Source organism: Neopelma chrysocephalum, unplaced genomic scaffold (genome assembly GCF_003984885.1).
Source record: "Neopelma chrysocephalum unplaced genomic scaffold, ASM398488v2 Primary Assembly neopelma1_24, whole genome shotgun sequence".
NCBI lineage: Eukaryota > Metazoa > Chordata > Aves > Passeriformes > Pipridae > Neopelma > Neopelma chrysocephalum.
The window spans coordinates 31395858-31416244 of record NW_020897693.1 but is presented as its reverse complement, the minus strand read 5'-3'; the positions used below and the strand labels follow the sequence as shown (position 1 = coordinate 31416244).

General features: G+C 43.1%; 1 protein-coding gene across 5 annotated transcripts in view; it reads left to right on the top strand.

Moving 5' to 3' along the window:
* The first annotated feature begins 15322 nt into the window (after positions 1–15322).
* The window catches only part of BAZ1A (bromodomain adjacent to zinc finger domain 1A), a 67382-nt gene continuing 62317 nt past the window's right edge, over positions 15323–20387 (top strand). For 3 of the 5 annotated variants that reach the window (XM_027670640.1, XM_027670635.1, XM_027670613.1), the window contains exon 1: positions 16110–16485. In XM_027670640.1, the coding sequence (XP_027526441.1) occupies positions 16373–16485 (113 nt within the window). In that variant the 5' untranslated portion in view covers positions 16110–16372. Of the gene's footprint in view, positions 15633–16109; positions 16486–20387 lie in introns of those variants that run through there. The other 2 variants (XM_027670624.1, XM_027670646.1) reach the window with 2 other exon arrangements.

Below are 20387 nucleotides of genomic sequence, written 5' to 3'. Positions count from 1 at the left end.
AGTGAGAGAAACAGTCTCATGCCAACATCGACACTTGCAAGGCTTGAGCTTTTCCTGGAAAAGTCACAATTATTCTTTGAGGAAGTTGTGTCAGCCGGTATCAAATGGATGATTTGGATGCTCTATGCACAGGCCATTTGCCAGCAGGTTGGAGACTGGAGACCTGGCTGGTGTGGTGCCCCATTCTGGGGAGATTGGCCTCAGCTCTGATTGGTGAAAGTTCGTCAAAGCAGAGTGCTTCCAATGAAATACTTCAAGCTCAGAGCTTGTTTCAGCAGAAAAAGCAAATCTAACCAGCTCCAACCCAAGGTTCTTTTCTCTAAGCATAAATCATAGATGGAATAAGTATGGAAGATTTAGGTAACATCTTAGACTGCTTTTCTTTTTACCTACAGCAAAACTTTTTATTCCAAAGCATGGCAACAAAGATTGAAAAAAAAGCACAGCACTGCCTTGCCTAAAGCATGCTGAAGCTTTGTGGCATCTTTAGACTGGATTCTTGGCTTTGGAGACTAGAGAAACCTGAAAGTGTACTGGAAGTGAAGTCAAAACAGCTTGTTACCCAACTTGCTTTTTCCACAAAGTATTGAAATATTAAGAACACAGGCAAATAATGCTTGGATACAACTCCCTTTGTTTGTGTCGAGTTGCATTTGTTTGTCTGAAGCCAAACTGTGTGAATAATTTTGCATTCTTTATCTTAGCAGTGAATTGTGTGGTTCTGAAATTTAAGTAAGATAAGATCACAAACAAGTAAAAACGTGTAGGCTGAAAAATCAATATGTTTCAAAGTAACAGCTGAGAAACAAATTATTCCTGTACTAATAGGCTGAAAAGTAGGTTTAGAGATCCTGCTAGAGCTGGTAATATTACCAACAGCTAAAGCAGTATTAGAAGGGAGTTGAGCTGCCTTCATAGTCAGATGTTAATCACGCCATCACCACGAAAGAAAGACCAATAATGGTAAACTGCAACATGAGGGATTTTTTAAGCTTCTCAGTCTTTGCATAATAATTCGATCTCAACCACTGTAGTTCTTTTTAAGTACTCATGCTGAGGTCTGCTCTTTTGATTTACCCTGAAATTTTCTAAAATTTTACTTCAATTATTCAGAATAGCTACTCTCTTGCTAAGATGTTCCTATTTTTTAGTTCAGGACTCAATGTCATTGTCACCAAAGAGTGGCAGAATTCCTGCCAACTTAATCACATTCAGACCTATACCATGCCTAACATCAGAAAGCCATTTAATAACTAGTTTATACCAACTCAAGTCTGTTCTCTCAGTGATCACACACCTTAAAAACAGTTTTCTCTAAATGAGAAATCTACATTTCTGTACTGAATTGTTACTTGCTACGAGTCACTCTTTCGGTCACAATTACGCTTTGCTGAAATAAAACACTCATTGCCCCTGAGAAACACCTGAATAAGCCATGCCTAATATGATGCAATTCAAGAACAATTAAAGGCAGTAACTGAAACTGTAGGCTAGTAGCAAAATAAAGATTTCTCTTGCCACCAGAATCTGCCTTTTCTTCTTCCAGCCCCTGCTTCACCTAGAGCTTTTAGAAATGGTGGAAGACTTAAACACCCAACTGTTCAAAAATAATCCTCATAATCCCCAATCTCTGTGTCTGGTATATAATTCACTAGGACACAACTAAATGTCTCCTGCTTATATTTCTCTCTATATGCTGAAGTCTCTTGAATGATGGCTTTGTCTTCAAACAAGTCATATATGTACTATAAACATCTGTGTATTTATAATACAGAATTCCCCCAATTCTCATCAACTCAGGAGATGACTGACTTTTAAAAAAAGTTACACATGCAATAGCAGTCTCATCCCCTCTGAAGGTATTTGTTTGGTCAATAGCATTCTTTAGAGAAAAGCTGTGTTGACAGGAAAAAGGACAGGTTGTTAAGAGGCTGTGGAATGACGGCAGGACTCAGCAGCTACAAGCAGAGCTGTAAACCAAGATGGGTGTCAATTCAGTCCTTTGACAAAGCCAAAGTGACTAAAGTAATGTGTTGAGGCACACTACACAGTCTTATCTGCTTAGTTCTACATAAATGTATTAAAATGGAAAAAAAAACAACAACCAGGAAAAAAAACACTCAGAAATCAGCAGAGCTACATCTTCCCACTGAGGAACATGCTAACAGTGCTTAAGATGGAGTTTGGACTAGAAGCCTCAACTGAGAACACATGAGAAGCTCCCAGTCCAGATTATTTGATTTTTATTAAACAGGCGAGAAGGGCTGATTAAGGAGCTGTGTAACTTACAAAAGGAAAATCCTCACACATGATGTTACATGGCTGAGGAAAGAGTAGAAATTAAAGATGACTGATCTATTTTTTAATCTATTTAACAGCAACTGTGAATAGTTTTAGCTATGCCCCTGAAGTTCCAAATTTATTATCTCGGTAGTTTTGAAACAGCTGTGAAATCAGTTGTTACTTGCCAATTACAGTGTAACTTTGAATGATCAGTAACCACAGCCATCCTAGAAAGAGAAGCAAGCTGGCAGCTGAGCATACGTGTTAAAAGGGATGTTTATGACTGGATGACAAAGAGCAGCAGTTGGAAGGGATCAGGGCTGGAAGCAAAGGTAAGGCCAGAGACAGCAAGTGGGACTGGTGCATACAGGACAGAAATGTGTTGTTTGAAAGAAGATAAAAATTCTTGTAGTGGTGCTAATAGCCTCACACATGGAATATGAGAACCTGTGTCATTTCCAAGGGAGTGGGGCTTTCTAGTCTGGAGAAGCCTGAATGAAACATCAAATCTGATCAAATTTGGCAATTTTTGTTAGAATGTGGCCTGGTCCTGTTCTAGGAGGATTTGTGGTGTTGTGAATTGATCCTATCACTTACAGGTCAATAATTTCTAACTCAGTCTTTCCAGCACATTGACAAATGTTAGCTCCACATCTGGGATCTTTCTGGAGCAGTGACTGGAGCTTGTTTAGATTCCAGAAATGGTATCCCAGTCCTTCTGAGTTCCCAGTAGCCCTCCAAGTCCCTTTTGCTCCTCTAATCCAAGCCAGGATGTGCTGTAGCCATCTTGATGTTTGCAGGGGCAGCAGTCCACAACTACATACCCTGGGTGAAGAGAATGCACTCCTGGGGAGAGGCTGTGTAGTAGAGGTAGGAGGAGATAGACTGTGGAAGGGAGAAAGTAGCCAGCATTTGGAAGAGCAGGACTCTCACTATGCAGGCCTCTCGCCCAAGCCATTCAGAGGTTAGTTTTGTTGTAACAAGTAAATTTTTTACTCCATGGTAACACCATTCAGCTTGTGCCATTGATACTTGTGTTGGAGCTTTAAATGTAATCCAATGAAGTCCATAATGAAGTTCATACTATGAAATTCAGGGCTAAAAATTCCACTTAAGAGCTGTATTCAAAACAAAAATCAAAACACAACATGGCATTAACAAGATCCAAATGGAATTTATTTTTTCTACAAAGTTTACTGTGGGCCTGGCTTGAAACGTGCCATAATATGCATTACTTGTTATGAATAGGAAAACCACTTATGACGAAGTACCCTATGGCATCTGCCATTACAAGTTACTTAAAAGCATTCTTAAATACTATAAATATCCCAAGGAACTGTGACTTCTTACTCCCTCAAAAACTTTTTATAACATAGAGCAGGCTAACTTTTGATGTACACTACTGCTGTTAAGCTGGATATGACAGTTCAGTGCTGAGCTGTGTGTCTCATTGATAAGGATGCACTTAAAGTAACACTAACAATTTCGTTTTCCTAATGATCTAAATTATTCTGGAACTATAAATTCTAGGAAACTGTAATAAGTTCAAAGATATAAAAAAATGCAACAAGCTGAAAAGGACAACATTAACAGAAATGTTATAAATATATTTTATTTGAAATTGGGTGGTGAAAGGCAAGGTAAAGTTCACCTTGTATAGATAGCATCTACATACCACTTTCCTTGCAGAGTGTCAGAATCGGGAGTCAGCTGAATAATTTGGTGCATAATCTTTTTCTTATCTTTTTGCGAGACAAAGTTCACCCAAAGTCATAAGGAGACGGAGAAAATTAGGGGAAGGTGAGTGTTGAAATGATGAAAAGAGTACTTTCAAACAGGTACCTGTGTTGCCTTTTAATTTTTTGGCTGTCATGTGTTCATTGCTGTTGCTACCTGACCTTTCAAAATAGGGTATGGATGAAAATCTTTCTTTGGACCAGTGTTTCATGTACTTGCAGAAACAGAGGACAGGATGTGATTACTTACATCAATGAAACAGCTTTAAACAGGCTGAAATCAGCATCTTTTTCAGGTGTCCTTGTTCTGTTCCCTTCTCAGTCAAACCTAGAAAGCCTGTGTTTGGAGAACATTAGCCGTCATTTTATTTTGCTAAGCAAGCTGTACAAGTTTATGGTGTCTCTAGATAAGGTTTTTTTATGTGTTACCTACTACACTTTAAATTACTATCCCTGTACTGTTCAGGCTGCTTACTATACTGGCAACCAAACAGGTTTAGTTTGAGGGTGTGAAGTTCTCCTCATAACTGGCATCACCTATCTGTTAGATGCACATTGAGTGTTCCTCCCATTAAACATCTGATTGTCATAAAAGGGAAAAATAACATTTTCTTCCTGGCTTTAGAAATTATTATTGGAAAGTTTGAATTAGTATGTCTATCAGGAGGACAAAGGAGCAGTATCAACTCTCTCCCTTCCTTTAAAGTCTTTGTAAATAAACATATAGCAAGCAATTTCTTGTTCCCAAACCCTGTGCTTGGCCCTCGGGCCCATTCAATGCCCGAAAGGGCTCTTTCTTTATTTTCTTTCTTCTTCCATCTCACACAGTGTAATACCCAGTCACCCCCAGGATTTGTTGGTAGTTGTAAAAGGGTAAAGGTTTTACATTACTCTAGGCAACAGGAACACAAAACCAAAATTTCCGTCCCCTTGCTCTAGGCAACTGCTAGACAGAGTGTTGGTCTTTTTGTTCTGTTTTGTTTTGGGGTTGGTGGGTATTTTTGCTCCTGGAGGCCTTTACTCTTAATTTATTCACCTGGGAAAATTGCATCTGCCTGGAGTACTTCTGGCTCAGGCCTTCAGGTTCAACCCATTGTTTTGGATAGCTGCTACCTGTATGTTTTCAGAATTACCACTCTACAAAGACACATATGTCAGAGCACCCTCCAGTTAGCCTGAAAGAAGAGCCAGTAGGGCAGCCAGCTGTATAAATCAAGTAGACGACTGTCAGCAGATTATAACCTTTTGATGTTGATTATTAACAGTTTTCAACATTATAAAATGTTGGCCCTTTTTTATTACTCCACAAATTGTCATTACTTCCTCACCAGGCACAAGCTTGAGAGCATGTTTGTGTAAAACAAGCAACAGGACCTCTAAAATGATACCCTGGATGATTCACTAAAGACCAAGGAAAAGCAAACCCTATCAGTTGACATTAAATAGTTTTTTAATGCTTATTCTATCCTATCTCAAAAGATGAAAAATTCTAAAAAAAGTGTGGGGAGGGAACCCAAAAGGTATGGTGAACATTTTGTTTAATTATCTTGGAATTTGTTTTGTTGTTTAAAGAATTAATCAGCTGCTCCTAGTCCAGGGGGAGCATTCCAGAGGCAGAGAGGCACTGCAGAGCAGGTCCATGCTTCCCATGCCTTTTGTTTCTTTGCCTATGTTCTGGGAGTCAAAGTTCAGAAGTACAGAAGTGTACTCTGTCTCAGCAGGTCTATGACTGGCAGAACTGTTTCTGGAAAAGTGAAAATAGTTATGGCTGGGGCAGTTAAGCTGGCTCTAGACCTGTTTTGAACTACTGGAGTGGAGCCAAGGACCTGGCTCAACTGATAGATTTTGTTTTCAGTTGCATAAGCACAAGTAACCTGCAAGACTTGATTATTTTTTTAGTACAATGGTTAAGTTCAGATAGGATTATTTAAACAACAACTACAATAGAATCCCTATAAGCACTTTTCATTTTACCTTAATCAGCCTCCTAGGTGGCTGCATCCTTGCTCGGCCTTTGAGTTCTGATCTTACAGCTGCTCAAGTGTTTTGACATACTGAGCACTGCTGAATCTGTAAAGATTCTGTCCATATTCCTTAAGAAAAATTGCAGATCCTACTCATTCATATTTTTCTATTAGGAAAAAATAATCAGGTTTTATAATAAATGAAAGAGTAATTTTAGTATGATTGAACTTACATGGGTAACATTCCCTCCTTCTGGATACTTTTTCATCTTACTATACACTCTACACTTAATTTCTTCAGAAGTATAAACATACCAATGAGCTTTTGCTCTGACAGACCTTTTGCAAAGGCTTTGGAACATATTCATATAGGGGGAAATAATTATCTCTTGAAATATGTAGTTATTGACTGTCAAAGGAATTAATATATTACAGTTAAGTGTAGAAGGAAAAAGCATGTAAGTCAGCTGATAGAAATGGATTTTTATCTTTACTACTACTTTAGGAGGAAAGCATACTGTGACAGATATTTCAGATACTTCAAGGCAAATCTCCCTTTGGTGGGACAAGCAGATACTTACATCAGTCATCTGATTCAGAATTAAGCAGAGTTCCTATGCAGGCAAAATCCAGACAAAAGGAAAAATTAGTCTATGCACAAAGCTTGTGCTGTCTCATCTAGACCCCTTTCTACTCCTACTTAACTAAATACATTTAAAACCCTGTGTTAATGTGCTAATGTAACATTTATACCTTGTTTCTCAGTGTGTCCACCTGATGGTTCAGAGAGCTGCAGCTAAACTGATGCCAAAATAACTCTAGTTAAACTAGTTCATGGTCTGGTCTGCATGCAAAGCTCATGATAAATCTGAGAGTACGATTTAGGAGTAGACTGTGTTAAAAAAAACTCAGGAAAGTTCCCTCCTTCATTCTTTAACAGTGTGAAACCATAATAATTTACAGGAGCTTTTATCCTTCCCTAAATCCTTATTGGTGGTTTACAAAATAAAGGGACAGAAGGGACAGACTTAATTTTAGAACAAAGGATGGTCACATGCACAAGGTCTCTACACCATGGAAATATGAATCACTAGTAGATTCATTCTGATTTAACTGAAGAAACAAAGTCCAAATTATTCCCAGGAGCATTTTGTTGTTTGACCCCCACTGGAACTGATTACCTTTTACGACTCTCAGTAGAAGGACCTCTTAATTTCCGTGAGGTTTTATATACACCACACACCGCTGTGAGCACTGGACGTGATCTGACTGGTGTAGGAGGAACAGCACAGCTTGCGGTGCTGAACCGAGTGCTGTTTCTTACACTGTCGACTAAAGGGGTGGCCAAACCCGGTGCCCATAACCTACATGCTTCAAAGCTTTCACATGGCTCGGAGCCAAGAGACACTTCAATTTCGGCAAAGGCCAATAAGGCAGGGAGGGCTGTGGGCCTCCCTCGAGCAGGTGGTGACCTGTTCCGTGGTGGACCGCTGGGGCACGGCTGCTGTGCAGGGGCCGGTGCCAGCCCCGGCGCTGCCCAGGCTCCTGACCCGTTTGGAGACACGCCGGACGAGGGGAGGAGGCCGAGGACTCTCCACAGCAGCCGTAGCATCGAGCCTGCCTCGTCGGGCTGCGGCCGCTTCCAGACCCTGAGCACTCCCTGCAAGACGAGTCAGGCGAGCTGCGACGACTGTCCTAAAACGCCTGCTCAGCCCACTCGGGTTAAGCTGTAACCAGCCGCCTTCTCCACAGGTGAGCGGGCGCACGCTCCGCCCGCCACGAGACCATCCCTGATGGGCGGCTGTGAGGGGCTTCCCCCGTTCCGCTGCCATTGCCCACGAGAGCCCCGCCCGCCCCCGCGGCCGCCAGGGGGCGCGGGCAGGAGGTTCCAGGCCGGCTCCCACCCGCCATCCCGGGCCGCTCCCTGATGCCCGGACGCGCCGTGCCCTCCCCGTCCCGCACGGACACCGAATCGCTCATGTTTTAGGCACAAAAGATGTAGTTCCAAAAAGTGGTTTTTTTTCCCAGATCCCACAGTTAGCGCCAAACTCCATGCAGATCCCACTGACAGGCCAGCCTGCGGAACTGGTGCCCACCGGGGTGGCAGTGTCAGCCTAACACTCCGGTATAAATTAACGGCAGTGAATAAAACTCCTCTGGCAGCATTTCCTCATTCATATAGTCGGACTGAGCTTCACCAGGTGAGGAGCACTGCTTCTACTTGCTTCTGCAAAGCCATTTGGAAAGTCACCACTCTCTGTAACCAGGTTTTATGTGAACATTAAGGATTCTTTGCACAACTCATTGAGAATCCAACCATCAGCACAGACCCGAGCTGTGTTTCCTGCAATACCTTCCCCCTTTCTCCTCCTGATTTTTCATCAAATCGTCCTCCTGCCAGGAGATTCCTTAAGACTGTGTGAAAGAAGCATTACTGGAGTGGAGGGGAAGTGTTTTATTTCAACTTGTGTCAGCTGTTAAACATTTTTATCCAAGCATGTGTGCATGCAATATGCAGAAGTATTAGATAATGCTGAGGTGGTAATTCCTTTTGCTGCTAAACTCTCATTTGCACAATAGGCAAGAAATGGAGAATTGAGGTCATGCATATGCCTTGCATGTTAAAAACGTACCTATGAAGCAGGAAATTCTCTCATTGAATTTCAGTTTTGTCACAGAGGCAAAACACACCCACTCACAGACATTAGAAAACAAATATCAAGGCAGTTCAGGGCAGTGATGGGAAGGCAGGGGCATTTTTAAACCTGATCTGACCTTTTAAACCTTTCTTCTTGGTACTGACTTTAGTGGGGGTACTTACCAAGATAAGGTATAAAGGAAATTTCTTGCACACTTTCTCCTTGTTCTCATTATGAGCTGCATTTCTTTCACTGGACCTCATATGAGTCAGTGGTAGTGAGTGTAACTGAAAGCATTTTAAAGGAGGGGTCTTACCCATTGCATCCAACAGGGACTAGGCAAAGCTGCAGGTCACCCTTTTTTTTGCCCTAAAGGAGGCTTGCAGTTAAAAGTAACTGTCTGATTTCTGGCGGATGACGCAGTGACTGGTATGCTGATTTAAGTGTCTGTCTCTATAAATGTGGGTTCACATGCAATTTTTTACAACTTTCTGTAATTATGATAACATGGATGCAAACTTCTAAAATGTATTTTAGACAGAGATATTTATACCAATTCAACCTTAAACATGGGTACATTATATGCATAATGATACATTGAATCACTAGAAAATGTTCCTACAGAACAATAAACTGTGTGGATATATGCATTTTTGCAACTTTATGTCCACACCATGGTCTATAACTTCCGTGTGTGAAGGTAGTCTTAGAATTGTAAACTCTTGCCTTTGCTTTTTCTCTAGGAACGTTTGATGGCTGGAAATTACAACTGAAACACTTGTTGGTTCTTAATTTACAAGTTACGGAAACTTTAACAATTTCATTCTATCAATTGCTCTGCTAAATTGGTACTGGTAACAAAAAGGTTTACATTTTCTTCCTTGCTATGAATGCTTAGCAACTGTATGGTAACAATCCTAATATCCTAATAACTTTCCAGCTGTCCTAAGTCTTCCAAAGCCAGCAATACTGGATTTATCACCTTTTAAGATTTTTCCCTTTAGTTCTGCTCTACATGTGTGCTTTATATAAACCAAGCACATTTACAAGTGCCTGACTTTTAAGAAATGTAGAAATTCTGTCAGTATCTTACTTTCTCTTGGGTATGAGGCCCCAACATGGGCATTGTGGACAGCAATGTCCACATAAAACATGCCTGTCCCTGGATTTGTGGGAGCAGGGAGAATGATTGTATGGGCTTGTGCCTTGGGAGCTCTCATTTTGGAGGACCTCCCTTGAGTATAGCGTTCCCGTAAGGATTATATTCTGTGGCCATAATGTAGTATGGGTGGCTCCCCTCCAGCTGTAAGACTCAGCACCCTAGGCTTGGATCACTCTGCCAGCACCCTGTTAATGCAGTTATGGAAAAGCAGTGTCCTGCAAAAGCATGAAATCAAAACTGCAGCTCACTTCATAACCAGAGCAAACTACCACTTTACTCCAGCCCTCATCTACCTTGGCTGAAGTGGTGGCCAGGGTCTAAGCATGTGCAGAAGGATTGTGGTGGAGCTGTTTTACCTGTACACATGACTCACCCATGTGTTGTCAAGTGGGGAGACTCCAGAGTCCCTGTCGAGCCAGCTACTGTCTTCTTTCAACTCTGTTCTTATTTGGCATCTACCATCAGAAGGGTGCCTGGATAGTTAATCTCTTTGCCTTATCTCTTAAAGCCTTCTATGCAAGATGAGTAGCAGGACAGAAGAAAATAAGGTGGAGGCCAATGAGTCTCATATTAAATGGATAAGTAAGTCAGAATACTAGTCACAGTTGTGAGTCATCACATTTGTTGCATGAAGGACTCTATGAAAATCCAACATGGTCTGTATTTGAGCAGATGTATATGCTTCAGATTGACTCATCACTGTAATCTTTGACTAAATAACCCAGGTCAGCTACTGGGCCAACTTCTCTTCATGTGTTCCTCAACAGAAACTGCACTGCATGGGATCATTTCAATATGCAAGCAGGTTTGTCTGATCTCAGTATTAGTGACCAAAAAAAAAAAGGTGGGACTGTATAGTCATATAACAAAATCATAAAGTAACATCCTTGAAATTATTTGTTCTACTCATCAACTGGACAGAGAGGTGTTCAATCTAAATAATTCAAATAAGATGAATGCAAACTTAGGTTAGTATTATACAGTTTGAAAGTTCTCAATCTTAAATTTGACTGCATAAAGAATATCTTAATGATCCAGATCCAGGTTTCAAGCAGGCTGATGCAGGATATTTAAATCTATTGTAAAATGCCATACATCGCTCCAATAATGACAAAGTGCATATGTAACAAAAAATAGCAAATCCACCCATCATTCACTCATTCATTCATTCAAAATCCTTCATCAGTCATCATTTACTCCAAATATTGGTTAGCAATGAGAAATTCAGCATATTTTAGTGTCAGAAAATTACAGTAGGATCAATACTCTATATACTGTGCACTACAACTGTGAGAAAGAAAATGCAGTACCAAGCCTCTCGGAATTTAAGCTGGTTTCAGAGACACTATTAGGAAATGAATAGTGGTTTCACAACATCATTTTATAATTTTGTAACCAGGTTAGAGGCCAATCACACATGGTCATTGCCACAAAGTAGATAAGGTCAGAGTTCCTCCCCACTAGTATAAGGTTATCATCTTAAATACCTTTAATAGTATTTTCTGAGAGGGAAAAAATAGGATATTATTAAAGTAAACTTAAAAGGAACATATCTCTTAATTCCTGGAGTTGCACAGAAATTAAACATGCAATATCCATTAAAAGCAGTGAGAACTGTCTAAATCCTATTAAACTGTGAAAAAAAAAATGAAGGACATGGAATGTCTTTCCATAGAATAACTCCAGTGATATAACAAACATCTCCGTGCTCCCCGAGGGCATTGTTGAGGGATGGGCCCTGCTGTACTGGGTGTTCTTTAACCTCAACAAGAGCCAAAGCAGACTCCAGTCATGACTTACTGCCCTCTATGATAGCAACAGACCCAACCATTATGCCTGCATTTGCAACTGTGGAATGCCTGGGTTAATTCTTTTAAGAAACTACCTAAACATGTGACCATACAAAAAATTCACTGACCACAGGGATTGATTCTTTACCTTTCTCTGGGACTCATGAAAGCATCAAGTGATGAACGCATCCAGCAGTGGCAGAATAAGGAACGTCCTATCCTTGTGATTACAGAACTGCTTTAAAAGCACGTTACACACAACTGCACTAGAATGAAAGAAAGATTAAATGCTTGTGAAAAATCATCTGCGTATCTCTTCCATGGGTTTTTTTTTGACTGAAGTATGTTATTTATAAGTGAGTATGTTATTAAACACTGAACATAGCACTTTACAGCCAGTAAAAGACAATAGACCAAATGTTACTGTTACCCACAGCTGGAGTGGATTGATAAAACCAGCACAGTGTCTTTGCTCACATAGTTTAAAGTCTAAATAAAGATACATGATCAAAAGAGTAAATTGACTTAGCAAAGTGACAGAAAAGGGCAAAAGGTGAAAAAAGCTATATCGGTAAAATGCATAATTGAAAAAATATTTTGCTGGGTGCCCCAAGCTTTAAGAAAGTGTACTCTGGTTTGTTTGCATTAGGGAAATGAAGGATTTTCCAAACAGTGTTTGGAAAGAAAAGGGATGATACTATTCCCCAAAAATCTACTCAGTGCACTAAAATGAGTCAATGCTCACATATATGTTATACTTCTCCTTTTTTATATGCTCCAGTCAACTGGGAAAAAGGTAGAGATTATTAATATCATGTCATTTGACAGAACAACTCACAATCTATCATTTACACATTTTCACATTTATCTTTTCAACCATATGTTTTTTACAAAAATTAGAGTTGAGAACCTAGCATGCCATTCAAGGTCCAAGGATGTTCTTTATGAAGAAATCCAATGAATTTTTTCTCAGACTTCAGTCAAACCCTGAGAGAACAAAGTGGCAACTCTGGAGAAAAAATAAACAAAAAAGCAAGAGAGCAAGTGGCAAAACACACTCTACAAAAGTACTCTCCCAGTTGCATGATAATACAGGTAGAACTGAGTAAAACTTTTGCTTTTTCACTGTTCCAATGATATGATTTTGATAAACATTAGTTATTCCAATATAATTTAAAGTGTGACTTTAAAGTGACAATGCTCTAGTACATTATTGCATAAGCTCTACTTGTTCCAGAATAACAATAGTCACATGTGGAATTATTTGGTAATGGATATAGTTGAACAGATATTTTGGAATATCTGAATAGATATTTTGAAGCATCTTTTTGTAAAGCAGTTCTTGGCGGTTTAAAGACAGGAAGAAATAGGATAAAGAAAGAAATCCCCAATACTGGAGGGACCCAGTGAGAAGAAAGACAAAATTTTCAAATTGTGGGGAGCTTTGGAGGAGCAGCTGGAGTGGGGGCTGCCCCATCCTGGGCCAACACTGTCCCTAGGAAATTGTTTAGCCCTTGTAAAGCATAGAGACCAAGTGTTTTATAAGACTTTATGTTTCCAATACAACTATTTTTAAAGTTCTGTGAACGAGAACTGCAGTTTCCCTGACTAGGGAACTACATTTCGTATGGATGTTAGAGTGTAAGTCAACTTCTAAAAAGAAAACAGCTTCATTTTTGCTGCTTTGTGGCAAAATCCACATCAACAACCCCACTGAATGTCATCAATAATCCCATTCTAGCATCTTGAATCAAAACTATACTTTCAGTGATGTGTTAAAAAGTCCCAAATTATTGCAAAATTTAAACACAGTGTTAAAATATAATAAATATTCTCATGGAAGGAAAGTAAGAGTTTTCTGATGTCTCAGAATTCATTTACATTGATTTCTCAATACCCACTTAGTAGACATTAGCTGGTGTCATAAAAACTTGTTCTAGGTCCTGCTGACCTTATTGGGAGCAGAATCAGAGCCTGGACTTGTGGATTTTAAAGAACAAAGGTGAAAACTAAATGAACTGCTCCTCTGTGTCCTAAGAACATGAAAACACAGTGCAACCCTATTACTCAGTGAGGATCTGTTCACTGGAACATCACCGAGGGAATAATGAGGGGGGAAGAACAAGAGGAGGAGGAAAAGGTGAGAAGAGAAAGAGGGCAAGAGAGAGCAAAAGAAGAAAAGGGAATTTGCTTTTGATGTCACAGTTCTATCAACTCATGCATTTTTCATGGATACCAACTAGTGCTAAAATAATGCTGTGCTGACAATATGAGCATGAAAAAAAGCAGCCAAGTTCCCAAACATCATGATACTGGCTTAAAAATAATGAGATTTACAAAAATTTGAAACTCAAAGCTTTTCTTTCTCCCCTAATTTTTAAGCCTTTTTGGTTTGTGTATTCCAGCATTTTTCTCAACCTTAAGATTTAGGAATGCAATTATTTTTAATGAGACCTGAGGTTCCAATTTAATCACATCTTCTGAAGAGCTAGAGCTTAAACCAAAGCTAAGTGTTGCAAAATCTCACTGTAATCATAAGAGCTGGCAACACCAAATGACATAACCATGGCATACTGTACTGTTTTGATGCAAACTGGACTAAAAATTACCAGATGTTAGATACAAGTGCATTAATTCAAGTAGTGTTTTGCCCTTTGCTAGAAAGAAATTAAAAACTGAAAGTGAGGCCAGCTGGTAAATGAAAACAAACTGGTAGAACTCAGGAGTTAACCTGTTGTGTAGTTCAGGCTTTGTAAACTTAACTAGAGGAAGTGAACATTAACATTTCTCAGTGCTTTTGATTAAAACCAGATCACTTTTTAAACAAAGTAATTAATGGATTGTATGTAAACGGTTTTTTTAGGTTTTAGTCACACATACTACAGCAGTGCCTATCGCAACCTTTACTTGTAGAAGAAAAGAAACCATGTATAGGTGGAGGAAACAACACGGGATCTTTATTTGCAGGAATGGCATTTTAAGTTGTTAAATTATTTAAATATTAATCTTCAGATATTATTCACCTCAATAGTTCTATAGACTTTCTACAGTTATTCTGCAGATTTTTCATATAAGCACTGGATTTTGTGATGATGAACTAGAATGGATGTGGACTGTGCAGTTATTCTGTCTTCAAGCTGGCTAGCACTCTTAAGAACACAATTAAATTAATACTCCAGTTTTAATTACCAATGGCAATGTAAATGCATTAGTGTTAAAAAAAAGAGGGGAAAAATTAATACACTAGTAAAACCATCTAGTGACATTTTCGGTGAACTGGAAAAAAATGAAGCAATGCTAAAGGGCCCACATACAACCCTTACACTCATCTTAATTTCATACAATCTCACTTTCTGCAAAATACCCCCGTACGCGCTGACAGCACTGTGGTTCGGGGGCTGTAACCGCGAGAGGCACGTCCTCGGCATTGCCCTGTCAAACGCCCACACCGCCGTGGATCAGCCCTGCAGGAGACGCGCCGGGACCACTGCTCGCAGGGCAGGTACCAAGGGCAGGGAGGGATCGCCCCGGGGCCGAGAGGCGGGCGGTCTCCCCGGGCTAGTGGTCTCACAGCTGCTCGGCGGCTCCTCGGCGCCGGCTGGGAACGCCGGTGGGAGCGCCGCAGGCTCGGCCCCCCCGCTGAGCCGTGACCGCCGAGCCGGGATCGTCCGCAGCCCAGCCCGGCCCGGCCTGGCAGCACCGCGCGCAAAGAGCCGCCTTTCCCCCCGCGGGAAGCCGGGCTGGGCCCACCCCCCGCACCGGAGGTCTCCGGCTGATAATTCAAAAATGGAGGATGCGCCCTCTCAGCCATTAATTAATAATGTAGCTCGCTGTCTTCCTGTGTGACACACGCTGGAAGGCACCGAGCGGCCAATAAAGATGTAGGGGAGAGCAGGGGAAGGCTCCTCCCCGCAGCTCTTCCTGATTGAGGGCTTGAAGAAGTAGATCAAAAACTTCCCAGGACCCGAAGGGGGGGGCTGAGGAAAGGGGAGAAAGGCGGCGAAGGGGACCGCGTTCCGCACCGGCCGAGCAGCGAGCGCAGTCTGCGATCGCACCAGGTGGGCAGGAGGCGAGGGAGCCGCGCAGCCCCCGCTGGACAGGCCGGAGGCCGGGCTGCCCCCGCGCCGCGGCCGCGCTGTCCTGCGGCGGCGGAGCTCGGCGGCCGCTGGGCCGGGCCGGGCCGGGCCGGGGCGAGGCGCGGGGCGGGAAGGGCGAGGACCCCCGTCAGGCAGCGACCCGGCAGGAAGGGAAGGAGGGAGATAAGTGGTCGGCGCTGCCCCTTCTGGGTGTTTGCTTTGCGAGGAGGAGGAGGCGGAGGCGGCGGGGGAGTGGAAGTTGGTGTCCGGCCCGGCGTGTGTGGGTCAGAGGCGGGGGGAAGGAGGTGACCTGGGGGCAGGGGAGCCGCGGCAGACAAAGCGCGGCCGGGGTATCCCCGAGCCGAGCACGTTGCGGGGCGGGGGGGGGGGTTGCCGCCTCCGCCCGCCGCTCGGCGTCATGGCCCCATTGTGAGGCGGGCGGAGGCGGAGGAAGGTGCCGCCGTTGGTCCGCGCGCAGTCCCAGACAGGCAACGGCGTGTCGGGCACACAAAAGGCTCCGCCGCCGCCGCTCCGGTTCCCTCCTGACCCGGCTCCCCCGGGAGGAGGGACACGCCGGGCCCCCTGCCTCCTCCCCGGGCCGGTTGGCGCCGTTGCCTCGCTTACTCCCCCCCTCTGTGTTTTGTTTTTTCTTTTATTCCCCCCTCCCCCCCCCGATCCACGGAAGCTGATCCTGGGGCAGGAAGAGAGCCGGGAGCGGGGCGATGCCGCTGCTGCACCGAAAGCCCTTCGTGAGGGTGAAACCCCCCGCGGACCTCCGGCCGGACGAGCGCGTTTTCTACTGCAGGGTCACTAACGAGATCTTCAGGAACTACGAGTAAGCGACAGCCCCGAGTCGGTGTCCGCGTCGCTGCGTCCGTCTTGCGCACCCCCCGCGCTGCGGCGGCGGGCAGGGAGCTATTCGAGCCCCCATCGACTCTGACACCTGGGCGGGCGGGGAGAGAGGGAAAGGGATTCCCCGGAACGCCGCGGGGAGCCCTGCCGGGGGGTGTGAGGGGGACTGCGGCTGGCGCCGAGCCTGTGCCCTCCCGAGGCGGGTGGTGGAGAGAGGGCGGATCTCTCGCCCGGGGTAGGGGGAATCCCTGTCCCTCCTCGGCGGGGGTACCCCGCAGCCCCCTTCGCCCACGGGGAAGGAAGGCAACCGGCTCCTTCCCCGCCGCTCCTTCCCCGTTGTCGCCCTAGCTCCCGCCGGGGAAGTGAAAGTTGCGCGTGTGGGAGGCGGCGGGCGGTACCGAGCGTCTGCCGGGCCCGGGCTCTCCCTCCCGTCCGCCCCCGCCGGCAGCCGCGTGTCGGCGGCGGACGGCGCTAGGCCACCCCGCGGAAGGGGCCGCGCCGGGCCCGCGTCCAGGCGGCGCAACGGGGCCGCCCGCCCACCTGGCATGTGCCGGTCGCCCTATTGTTGTGGTGACGGCCGGGCGGGGGGCGCTGGCTGCCCGGCCCGCTGGGCTTCCCGGCCGGCTCCCGCTGCGATTAACCCCTTGCTGCTGGCCCCGCCGCGCAGCCTAGGGCCGCGCTCGCCCCGCCTCCGCGGGTAGCCGCCGGCTGACGCGGTTGGAAATGGCCGGCGGGCCCGGCCGGCGGGGAGCGCGGCCCGAACGCGGTGTCGCTGCACCTGTTCGGGAGTCCCGCAGCCGGAGCCCTCCGCCCCGGCCAGGTGGGCGAGTGGCACCGCCAGGAGTTAAACCCGGCCTAAAGCGGGCACACCTGTCCCTTTAGGAGCTCTCTTTCTAGTGAGGCTTTTATCGCTCTTCCCGTCCCTTCTTTTTTTTTTTTCCCCCTCCTTTTTTTTTTCTCCGTGTGAAAAAAGCCCAATGGAAATGGTGAAATTCCCGTTAACGGTTGAAGGCGGATGGCACGGGTAGTCCCGAACTTGCTGCCGCTCACTTCACCGCTTGTAAGAACAATGGACCGAAAGTATTTAGCGAGACGTTTTTCAAAGCCGATAAATTACGTGTTTTCAACCCCGGTATCATGCAGCACCCTCCCCACTACAAAAAGGCCCCCGCATCCAAACTCTGTTTTTTTAAAGATGTGCAGACTAACGAGATTAAATCTGAAATGCTTTTCATTTGCAGCGTATGAAATTAAAGCACACCTAAATCTTTTTCATGTTTAGACTTGTTTTTCTTACTCAAATACAGTCTGCTTAATAAAATTTTAACGAAGCTGGATTAGGTAATTTGAAGGGTGATGCCTTACTGTTTCCTGGCCTGTATACTCTAGGGGAGAAGAGGGATGTTGAATATGCTGTTGGGAGTTTTGTAAGGAGTATTTTCATCATAGGTCATATAAGAACCTAAGAAGGAAGAGCTGACAGGCTCCTGTTTCTATAGGAATTAAGTTCCCCGCCCCCAGCTTCTGATATTTTGAAAGCTGTTTTTCTGGTTACAATTACTATTATCACATAATTAGGTGACTCTCATGTGTTGTTTGACACTGTGCTGAAATATGTTTCATGTACATGTAGTTGTACTAAAATTTCAACATTAAGAGTATCCTTTTAAAATGTTTTTCTGTTCTTAAAGGGTTTGGTATTTTAAGTACTCTGACAGGCTTATTTATACTGCAAAGGTGTTGTCACTAAGAAGTATGAAAGACCAAATTCGTTATTTAGCCAAAGTTCATGAGTTAAGGGGTAAATTTAGACATGGTCACACAGGTGATCTCTAGAAATATCAGTAGGTGGTTAGCTCAGAGGTTAAGCCTTTGAATATAGTATTTGGGAAAACTGCAGAAAACTCCTATGCTTGTGTTTTGTGTATGTGGGGTGGGGTAGTGTTTTTTTTTTTTTGGTGGTATGTTTCTTGATTTTTTTTTCTTTTTAATTCTTTTATGGCTTTTTTGTTAGGTTGGGTAAAATTGGTGCTTTGGATTGAAAAGTGTGGTATTTTTTACTTAGCAAAGTGTTCCAGCACAGATGGGCAGAAAGTTTAGATTCATATTAGTTGTTTGTGGCATAATCTGCTGGAGAACATAGGGTCATGTTTCAGAAAGTTTTAAAGATGCTAATCCTCATCTCTGCTGGTTGCAAATAGCTCATAGCTAATGTCTTCTGAAAACTGCATTTCCTGTTTCTTCGCTTAAGCAAGGGCAATTAGATTAATAAGGATAGGGAGGGTCCATATCTTAAAAATTGTACTAGCTGTTTCATGAAAGAAAACCATTTTCTAAATTGGGCTTCTCTGAATCTACTTTTTGAGAGGAAAATTTAAAAATTACAGTCTGACTAGATCAGGTGGGTGGTATAGATACATGTGGTAACCTGAATTCACCCCTTTGATCAACTGTATGAATGCTTTTAATTAGTACAAACAGTTAAGACTCAAGTTGTTTTCTTGTTTGTTTTTTTGTTGGGTTGTTTGGGGGTTTTCAACAGAATACAAACTTACTGTTGAAAAGCTGCTTTCATGCCCGTGTCAGCTTCAGTAGAGATGAATAGAAATCATACATTAGTATTACTCTTCTCTATATAAGAAATGGTTATGCTAATGTGAGAAGAATTTGGCAAGACTAGTATTTTGTAAAGTGACTTTCCCGTTAACAATGTATTTCCTTTTTAATCTGAAATACAATTGCGTATTTTTGTAACCCTTTCAAAACAGGAGGGCAGTGAAGGGGCGGTGTTCACTTGTATTTATCATGAGTAACGGGAACTGAGGGAACTGATGTTGTATTCCTGGTCAGAGGGACAGACCAGCAATGAGTGTCTGGAGCCATAATAGGAAAAGCAAGTACGGCGCTGCATGAGATGTATGGGATGCATGAGAAACACATTAAACCAGTGGGATGTTACCACCAGCCTTTGACACCTTGTCTGTGAAAGTTAATAGCTGATATAGATGTGTGGATATATACGCATAGGAAGTCTTGCTTGTAAGACAGTTTGAAAAAGAAAATGATGAGTAGTATAGATACAGTGGTAGGAATGTTCCTCATTTTAGAACACATGAGGGAGAGGAAGAGCAGTTTTGCATCTTCTCAACTTACTGAAACTTCTTTATAGATTGGCCTGTGGAGTTCTTGGTTACTGTCAAAAGAGATCTGTTTAAAAGGCTAAGAGTTGTTAGTTAAATTAGGTGGATTTTTTATTTTCTTGAGGAGAAACTCATAACTTTAAATATATTCCTTAATGCATAATTAACCTGTAAATATTAAGGAATAAATGTATTTATCGTGGTTTTTTGCTTGTTTGTTTTGTGCATTGTTTGTAATATGTATTCTTGACTACTTCTGGAGATGAAGAGTATAAGAAAATGCTGTGGTCCAGAATGGCAAAGTTGGTCTTCTGTGATTACCCTCCTATGATACCCTAAATGAGTTGTTCTTAATATATGCTAAGAAAATGAATGAAAGTAAGTGGTTTGAAACAAGCGTTCTTGAAGCACACTAAAAGTACAGTAAATCTTGGACCTAATGGGAATACTTGGTTAGTTCAAGCAAAAGACATCTGTAATTTCTAGGCTGGATTTTTGTATCCATTGCAAGTGCAGTCAGCACAGACATTGCAAGTAATTTATTTCTAGCTTCTGTTAATTAACTGCCTCCAATCAAATACCTACTGAGTAGCAGTGTTAAACTACTACTCAGTGATTTGCTGATAATTTTACAGTTTGCCTTACCTTGCATGGCAAACTAACTAAATGAAAAGAGACATCCGTCTGAGAAGTCAGCATTAATTACTACTAGAAAGACAACTTAGCTTTTAGTCCGTGCTCCTTG